A 10,002-nucleotide genomic window follows, 5' to 3' on the forward strand; every position below is an offset into this window, starting at 1 on the left:
ATAAATAGTTGGTTTTCCTTATGGTTGTAGAATTAGAGGTGAATTTTCTTTATGCTTTTTGTATTTTCCACATTTTTTGCAAAGAGCATGTGTTCTATTATGAGTCAAAAAGGTTTAAAGAATAAAAATTCGTTAGCTAACTCTTTTTTCTGTTAAAATATCCACGACACACAGAAATAACCTAAATGCAGAATGAAAATGTGAAGACAGCAGGGCACAGTGGCTCGTTCCTATATTCACAGCGCTATGGGAGGCCAAGGCAGGTGGATCACCTGAGGTCAGGAGTTCGAGATCAGCCCAACCAATATGGTGAAACCTTGTCTTTACTAAAAATACAAAATTTAGCCAGGTGTGGCAGTGGGCATCTGTAGTCACAGCACTCGGGAGGCTGAGACAGAAGAATTGCTTGATCCTGGGAGGCGGAGGTTGCAGTGAACTGAGACGGCACCACTGTACTCCAGCCTGGGCAACAGAGAAAGTGAGACTCTGTCTCAAAAAAAAAAAAAGAAAAGGTGAAGATGAATATTCTACCCGCCCAGTCTGCCCAGATACCACCCGTGTAAAGTCAGCACTTCCATCTGAGGCCACTCTCTAGTTTCCTAAATGCTTAATAGGAACCATCCCCAAAGCCAAATGTCACTTTCTGGATCAGGGTTCTCAGGACAGAGTGTCTCTCTCACTACCATTCAGCTTCCTCCCAACCATTACCATCCCAGCACCCTTAATGGGCTCTCTCCCCTGAAGCCACTCCAGTTGCCAGAATGGCATCATTAGTACTGTATGGCTCTTTAAGATTCAATAAAGGAAGAGGATGCATGGATCCCTGAGGTACCCCTTAGTCTCAGCAGAACAGTACGGTAGGAAAATTATATTCCTGCTCTTGATGCCTCTTCCCATCCCCTCAACATTCCCATTCCTTTTCCTATACCAGCATTTGGTTCACCCAGGACACCCTATTTAGGGTGCAGCCAATATAGCCATAATAGAAAAACTTCATTAAGGAACTCAACTCATAATAACAAAAACTCAAAATAGTTTTTGTTTTAATCAATAGCTTTCCCCTTCCCCACTGGGTTGGAGCCTCTTAATAACACCTTGACCAGATTCCATACATTCCTGTCATTCTCCGTTACACTGGACTGGTCCCATCGGGTATTTAAAAGCCAGGGTTACTGACATTAAAAGTTCAGTCACAAACAGTATTCAAAACATGTTGCACTCATTAACCCTGAGACTTGTGGAAATGAGATCTACTTTTCATATACCTCCCTTTTTGTTCTCTCTTCAAATCCTTTCCCTCTCTTCGGTTCTCTCTAGAATCCCAGTAATTCTCAACCTTGACTCCACACACTGGATTACTTAGGAGTTTTAAAACTACCAATACCAAAGTCCACTCTCAGAGATTTTGATTAAATTGTCCTGGAAGAAGTCCTTGACATCAGGACTTTTGAAAGCTCCTGGGGTGATTCTAATATCAAGCCGAGTCTGAGAGACGTTACTGCAGACTCTCACAGACACGAGGAAACTAAGAATCAGAGAAGTTTTGTTGCTCACCCAGCATTACACAGTAGGAAAGTAATAGAGCCAGGTTGAAAATTCAGATCTGACTTCAAAATGACAGCCTCTTCATTATTCTATTTTACCTGAAGTCACTTCCTTTTATAATGGTACCTGTTTAACATGTTCCCTCCCTTAGATAATGCAGCTGCCTTCTACTGAGGAGTTTTAGTGCCTTGATCCATCAATCCACTGACGGATGATGGAGATTTCCAGCTGAGACAGACAGGCAGATAGAGGAAAATTACCCCTAGCCCCACCCCCTACACCAGCATAGGCACTGCTTATGTTCAAAGACATACTTTAGATCTGCTGTCTACTAGAAAAATCCAGATTTGTGCAGATCACAGTTCCACCCACTCATCAGCAGCATTTCTCAACTTTCTGTCCCCAAGACCCGCTAATCATTTACAGCTTGTTGATGGTTATTTGAACCCAGGGTCAAGGTGAACACCCCCAGTTACACAACAAAAATGTATCAAGGTTTTGTTTAATCAATTGCATGTGTTTCAGAAAGTCTGTATAAAATTCTCTGCAGTGGCAGATCATAGCAAAGGAAGATTTAACAAAATGAAGGTGCTCATTGCAGCACTGCTTTTGATCACACTGCAGGATTCGTGTGCTGTGAGTCCCACCGACTGCAGCGCTATTGAGCCGGAGGCTGAGAAAGCTCTAGACCTGATCAATAAAAGGCGACGGGATGGCTACCTTTTCCAATTGCTGCGGGTTGCTGATGCCCACTTGGACAGAGTGGTGAGGAACTGCCATTGGCAGAGCTGAGTTGGGAGATTATGCATGGGGGCAAATGTGACTCTACCCCTTAGGCTTACTGCTTTGCACAATGAATGGCTTTGGTCAGAGTTTTTTGTTTGGTTTCTGTGGCTTCTCTAAATTGTTCTTTTTTCCTTCAAACTAAGATTTGTTATTAGTGTGCCCTTAACTATGATTCGATTTGTGGGTACGTATAAGCGTTTATGCTGAGCCCAGTTACGTGCTAAGTACTGCCAGAGAAACATTAGAATAAACTATGGGCCTTGGCCTCCAGGCATTAATAATATGCTGGCACATACAGGCAAACTTTGTAAGTTACTCGGATAAACTAGAGAGAAGGCAAAGTTTTCTCAACCCTCCTAAGGCTCTTAACTTAGCCTGAAATAAAACTGGTAGACGAGGCCAGGCGCGGTGGCTCACGCCTGTAATCCCAGCACTTTGGGAGGCCAAGGCAGGCGGATCATGAGGTCAGGAGTTCAAGACCAGCCTGGCCAACATGGTGAAACCCCGTCTCTACTAAAAATACGAAAATTAGCTGGGCATGGTGGTGCATGCCTGTAATCCCAGCTACTCAGGAGGCTGAGGCAGAAGAATCGCTTGAACTCGGGAGGCAGAGGTTGCAGTGAGTCGAGATTGTGTCACTGCACTCCAGCCTGGGCAACAGAGCTAGACTCCATCTCAAAAAAGAAGAAGAAGAAGAAGAAGAAAACATGCAACTTTACTTAATCCAAGGTTTACCTGACACAGGAGTCTTCATAAATGAAGACTCAGATATCCAAAGAAACTGGCCACTTGTATACTTAGAATCCACGAAGAGTTTGCAGAATGCAGAAGTGTGATGGGACAAACGGCTGTAATCTAAGAGTCGTAGACTGAAAGAAGGACCCGGCAAGGCCTGTCTATTTGAGTTCTTCATGGCCTCTCTGTGTGGCATTTCTGGCTCCCAAGTATGAGACAGGATCCCTCTGGAATGTGGATCTGAGGACCTACTATCAAACAGAGTAGGTCAGAGAATTTCTTTATGGCCAGCTCCTACAAAGAAAGATGCAGGGGGAAGGTTAGATTCATATTTTAGGATTTATGGATGCTTTCGGGGAGAGGGATTCTGCCGTCTGTGACCTGCCCTGGAGACGAGAAATTTTAATTTCTATGACTTGCCTTGGGGGAGAAAGCAGAGTAGGAGAACAAAGGGCAGAAGGTCAGACAGATCTTGCTTCTGAGGCCCTTCCCATTTCCTTCAGTTCAAAGGACTCAGCATGCCAAAGTACCATACTTTGAGGTACCATGTCCTGAACCCCAACAATAGCCAAGTGGCCAAAGGAGTGGTAAATGTACTGGGGCAGTTTAATGAGGGGAGATCTAGTAAGACTGGATGGGCGGAGGCTTCCGCTGTGTAATGATGCATGGGTAGCATTTGAACAGGTCTGGGTAAAGGTGTTCCTGGTGAATTCCTGGCACCACCACTTCTAGGTGGGTATGGAATCAGGAAGAAGGGTGTTAGGGAGCCATTGAATATAAGCAGGTAGGTTCCAGAAGTTCCATGTGGGCTCTGGAGCAGCCATCCGGTGGGAGCCAAGCCTGTGGGCTTGTCTTGAGGTGAAACAAGCTTGCTGTCTTCACTTAGATTACACACCTACCTAAACTGGACTAGAGGAGCTGATAGACATTACAGAGAGACATGAAGCCTGCCTCTAAGCTCCCCAGATAACCTACTCTCTCTCTGATGGAAAAACTGAAATTAAGGAGGGCAGACAAGGAGTACTACAGAAGACAATTTACCCTTCTGGAAGCATCACAGAGGCACTGTGGGTTGCAGAGAACAGGTGTGCAGGAGTTTAGGACTCGAACAGTAATTCAGTGACCATTAGTCCCATGCCAGGCTCATCGACAGATATTAGGGTATAGGATGCATCAGCACAGAGCTACCTCTGAGAGCTAGGGTAGAGAGCAGGTGGGTGGGGAGGGGTCCTGATGTTCCTGGGGAAACTGAGGCAAGAGACAGGGACATGAAGTAGAAAGCTATTTATGTATTCAGGAATGAAAGAACAAGGGTCAGACCTGGGTAGTGGGAGTCAAGGAAATGAGACTGAGGAATAGACATGAGAGACGTTTCCAAGAAAGACCATTCAAGGCCTGGTACTGGATAGCAATAGCAAGGACAAGGAAGACATCTCATAGGTTTACATGTTTTAGACACCCCAGTGTCTAAGGCAATATGTTGTTAGTGGTGCCACTGACAAAGACAAGGGAAGTGGAGAGGCAGCTGGTTTGTAAGAGAAGAGAGAGGATTTAGCTTTGGGCAAAGCGACATCAAAGCAGAAAATTCCATGATCAGTAATAGAGCTGGGCAAGAGGACACAACTACAAGGACAGATTGGAGGCCCTGATGAGGTCGTCATGACTTACACTTCTAGGTGTGTATAGGTGATGACGCCTCCACTAAACCACCACTGCCATTTAGTGATCGCTTCTTAAAGTTTATGGACAGAAGACACATCAGGACCACTTAAAAAGAAATTTTGGAAATAACTCATTGAAATTATGTATTGGAATCAATAGATCAAATGACACAAAGGTAGGGCAATTGCAAAGACAGTGAGAGGAACAGGAATTCTGTTTTAGTAATAAATATATAGCTTTAATAAATTTCAAAATAACCCACTAGGTTTCCATGTGCTACTCACATGTTGCTTTTGGCATTCCTCAGGAAAATGCAACTGTATATTACTTAGCCTTAGATGTGCAAGAATCTGACTGCTCGGTCCTATCCAGGAAACACTGGAATGAGTGTGAGCCACCTGATTCCAGACGTCCATCTGAAATAGTAAGTAAAGAGAGCACCTTCGCTCTGCTCTTATCATTCTTATTTTCTATGTACTCTGTTCACTCAGGGCAGCCAATGCCTGGGCTAACACAGTAGAAGAGAAAGGGCAGCTTTTGCCTTGAGAGTCACCAAAATGGTGTTAACCTTGAGCGATACTCTTGAGAGTCTTTCCTGGGAACCCAGTTCAAGACAACTCAGCAGGGTGTGTGTTCCCATCAAAGAGCATAACCAGCTGTGAGTCCTTTTGGGCAAATCACCTAATAACATCCCTCCACTTCGGTGTTTTTTGACTGTAAAATAAGAAGTGAGTTTAGGAATTCATGGACTCTAAAGGCCCTCCACTCCTGACAGTCTACAGGTATGAGAATCTATGAACTTGTAATTGTGTCCTATGAACAATGGCCCTATTTTCAGGAATGGCCAAAGGGATTACTTGCAGTGAGGAATTGGGTCTTGTTCGGCGCCTAGGATATACGCTGAGGAATGAGATCTGGCTTTGCATGTGGGAGGTGGGTACTCAAATGCCAGGCTCTCTGACACAGGTGGAGAACATGAAGATGAATAAGCAGAGATTCAAGATTTCACTTCCAGAAAATGAGAGGCTCACACTCCTCAGAGTTTCACCACTTTTTCCCTTGAAAATGTTTGGGGTATGGTCATGATGCTTTAAATAGTTTCTTGCTGGTTCTCCTGAGGATTTTGAGTTCCAACAGGATGCAGCATACAGAAACTGACTAAGAAAATGCACAGTTTGAGACAAGCTTTGATGAAAGAAATGTGTTTTAAATGAACAGTAGGAGGATGTTGCATCACCTTTTTGCTCTTTCACATCCAACCTGAGTAAGGCAGGATGCAATGACTCAGCAAGTCCTCAAGAACCTCTTTTTTACAGGTGATCGGACAATGTAAGGTAATAGCTACAGGACATTCCCATGAATCTCAGGATCTCAGAGTGATTGACTTTAACTGCACCACAAGTTCTGGTATGGTAATCTGTTAAATTGCTAATTAATTCTTGATTAATACAAATTCAATCACACAGTGGTATTTGTCTCATCCATGTACATATGTATTCATATATATTCAGATGTATTCATATACATTTATGATGTACATGAAAGAAAAGCCTTCATAGACTTCATTATTATTCATTCTCCAGATAATAGAAGGGAGACAATTTTCCCCTGGTACTGGTACACCTTCCTTTAAAGAAATTCAATACATGAAAATAGAGATTTAGGAGAGGTAGGTTAGCATCATTATAGATGTAGGCTTTGGATTCAGACTTGCTTTAGCTTGAGTCATCATCTGCCAGTTGTATAGTCTTGGGAGGAAGTAAAGTCTTGGGACTATGAAGTAAAGATTATGACACTTTCTACTTAAGACAAAATAATTGATGCTCAAAGAGGTTAAATGACTTGGCCTCGAGAACAAAGCCAAGATATTGTGAAGATGTGACACTATCCCAGGAGTGTTAACTCTAAATTCCGTAGCTTTTATTTATTTATGTATTTATTTTTATTTTTGAGACAGAGTGTCACTCTTGTTGCCCAGGCTGGAGTGCAATAGTGTGATCTCGGCTCACCGCAACCTCTGCCTCCCAAGTTCAAGCAATTCTCCTGTCTCAGCCTCCCAAGTCGCTGGGATTACAGGCATATGCCACCACATTCAACTAATTTTGTATTTTTAGTAGAGATGGAATTTCTCCGTGTTGGTCAGGCTGGTCTCAAACTCTTGACCTCAGGTGATCTGCCACCTTGGCCTCCCAAAGTGCTGGGATTACAGGTGTGAGCCACCAAGCCAGGCCTCCATACCCTTTTAATTTACATTTTCAGAAAGAATCATCACAGAATTCCTTTTTAAAATAGCAAATCCAAATATGATATTAATACAAATTTGCAAGCTACTGCCACAGGAGGTTGCATTGAAGAAAGGATGATCTGTATCTTCTCCTCTTTCTGAGCAAAACTCTGTGTTAATGCTCCATCTTCCTCCTTGGCAACAGCAGGAAGAACTTATTAAAATATTAGTGGCCTGATGCAGTGGCTCACATCTATAATCCCAGCACTTTGGGAGGCTGAGGCCAGAGGGTCACTCGAGCCCAGGAGTTTGAGACTAGCCTGGGCAATGTGGCTCCACCCCATCTCTATTGTTTAATATATATATTAATATATGTCATATTAATACATAAATATATAATATGTATTATATAATACATAAATGTATGATATATTAGATAATATATAAATATATAATAGATATTAGATAATAGATAATATATATTTATATATTAGCAAATGTCATATACATATATACATATATGTTAGCACCTTGTCAGTGGTACTGGTGAAGGCATCATGAGCAGGGGTCACAACATAGACATTGGGATCAGAAAGACTCAAAGGAAGAAGCAGCAGTTTAGCTCTGTTGCCAAATGGCTGATTGATCTTGAAGCAGTTACTTAGCTCTTCCAACCCTCAATTTGCCCATCTGTAAAATGAAAGTTGCTGTCATTCTTGCCACCAAGCCACCATTAACATTTCCAGCCCTTTACTGTGACACTGCCATCTTCTTTCTCCAGTCTCTTCAGCACTGGCCAATACCAAAGATAGTACCGTCCTGTTAGATTTCTTTGAGGATACTGAGAGCTACAGAAAGCAAGCCGACAAAGCCCTTGAGAAGTACAAAGAGGAGAATGATGACTTTGCCTCTTTCAGAGTGGACCGAATTGAGAGAGTTGCAAGAGTGGTGAGTCTCCACTGAGGTTCAGCTGGAGTCTGAAGGCCCAGACTCCAACCTGGCAGCAGGAACTGAATGGCACACCCTCTCCACCTGCCTCAATTGACCAGCTGCCTTTTAATTTGTCACTTTTGGGGCCATAAAAGACAGGCAGCAGATATTTTTTAAAAAATACCAAAAAATTGCCTTCCTCAAACACTTTTATTTTTTGAAGGGTGGGTAGGGGAGTGGACATCTGACAGAGAGGAGAGAAAATCTAAAGAGGAATCAGGGAAAGACAAGAGCATATGAGGGTTGTGTCATTACAAATCATCCAGTACTAACTCTTGTACTATGATGGAAAACTGAAGTTCAGAGAAACTACCTCACAACACCCAGTAATGTGCCTATGGCTAGACAGTTCCCTGCTCACTCTACAAGGACCCAAGTGCTTTCACCCAGAACTGTCTTGTAGAGCAACTGGTTGACATTTGCTATGCATTCAGAAAATGCAACGTTAAATAGATTGTGTTACATACAAGTAAGGAAATGAGTACTATGCAGTTGCTCAAAGAACATTTGGACCCATGAGCACTGGAGTTTCAAAATGTATTGGTACAGGAAAACGCAGGTTATAGAACAGTACTTAGACTATGAACCCATTTATATGAAATGCTTAGATCTACCTGTGTATGTGTAACATATCTAGGAAAACACTCGAAGAGGAAACACATCAAATAAATGAGAATGACAACTCTGGGAAGAAGTTGGAGTGCAGGAGGAGTGATTTTTCACACTCTACTTCATCATGTATTTATTACTTGAACCTTTTCAGTGAAATGGTATTCACCTTATCACTTATGTGATACATTTTTAAAAGGCAGAAACCATTTTAAAAAATGACACATACTGGTGATTTTGAATTCTCATACTGCCTTAAAAAATATTGAATGGTAGTTATAGTTATCTACTGCTTTTTTTCCCCACTTTTCTTTGTCTGTTCTTGAAACTATTTTGATCCCATCTGTTCTAGAGAGGAGGGGAAGGAATCAGTTACTTCGTGGACTTCTCTGTGCAGAACTGCTCCAGACACTATTTCCCCAGACACCCCAATGTGAGTATAAGAAACAAACCTGCACATTGTGCACATGTACCCTAGAACTTAAAGTATAATAATTAAAAAAAAAGAAATGTCTATGATCACTGACTAGAGTCACAGAGAAGAAGAAGAAGGAGGAGGAGGAGGAGGAGGAGGAGGAGAGGGAGAAGAAGAGGAGGAAGGGGAAGAAGGGGAAGAAGGAGAAGGAGAATAAGGAGAAGAGGAAGGAGAGGAAGAAGGAGAAAATGAGGAGGAGGAGAAGGAGGAAGAAATGTCTGTGAAATACAAAGTATCGTCTTGGATGCACTTAGTACCTGCCAGGCACTCTTCTAAGTGATTTACACACAGGATAACTTTTATTTTTGAGATGGAGTCTCGCTCTTGTTGCCCAGGCTGGGGTGCAATGGTGCCATCTCAGCTCATTGCAACCTCCGCCTCCTGGGTTTAAGCGATTCTCCTGCCTCAGCCTCCTGAGTAGCTGGGATTACAGGCATGCACCACTACGCCTGGCTAATTTTGCATTTTTAGTAGAGACGGGGTTTCTGCATGTTGGTCAGGTTGGTCTCAAACTCTCAACCTCAGGTGATCCACCTCCCTTGGCCTCCCAAAATTCTGGGATTGCAGACGTGAGCCACCACGCCCAGCCTCTGTAGCTATTTTTTAAAAATTAAACTCCGAACAGGGAAGAGAGAGAAGAGGTCAAGTGTTCAACCTTTAGGAGTAAGGGATGTTGATATCGTCAAGTCTCAGTTAAGAATATCAGTTATAAGGCACTAGTTTTCCAGTGTTGGTCTACAGGTGGGCGCCAGGTGATAATATTGTTTCACCACTCTGTGTAATAAAAATGAAAAAAAAATAAGGGTAATGGAGTTTTTTATATCTAACATTTATCCATCTAAAGGACAATCCTTTACTCTGATATTGTGTTTCTGGCTCTTTTTTTTTTTTTTTTTTTTTTTTAATCAAAATTTCCTTCCAGGCTGGGCGTGGTGGCTCACGCCTGCAATCCCAGCACTTTGAGGCTGGGATGGGT

At 42.6% G+C, this 10,002-nt stretch overlaps 1 protein-coding gene across 1 annotated transcript in view; it reads left to right on the forward strand.

Moving 5' to 3' along the window:
* Positions 1–2,053: 2,053 nt before the first annotated feature.
* The window catches only part of HRG (histidine-rich glycoprotein), a 15,609-nt gene continuing 7,660 nt past the window's right edge, over positions 2,054–10,002 (forward strand). The window contains exons 1-5 of the mRNA XM_011981911.1: positions 2,054–2,310; positions 5,036–5,152; positions 6,045–6,135; positions 7,734–7,900; positions 8,904–8,984. Of these exons, the coding sequence (XP_011837301.1) occupies positions 2,128–2,310; positions 5,036–5,152; positions 6,045–6,135; positions 7,734–7,900; positions 8,904–8,984 (639 nt within the window). The 5' untranslated portion in view covers positions 2,054–2,127. The remainder of the gene's footprint in view (positions 2,311–5,035; positions 5,153–6,044; positions 6,136–7,733; positions 7,901–8,903; positions 8,985–10,002) is intronic.

Source organism: Mandrillus leucophaeus, unplaced genomic scaffold (genome assembly GCF_000951045.1).
Source record: "Mandrillus leucophaeus isolate KB7577 unplaced genomic scaffold, Mleu.le_1.0 Scaffold231, whole genome shotgun sequence".
NCBI classification, from domain to species: domain Eukaryota; kingdom Metazoa; phylum Chordata; class Mammalia; order Primates; family Cercopithecidae; genus Mandrillus; species Mandrillus leucophaeus.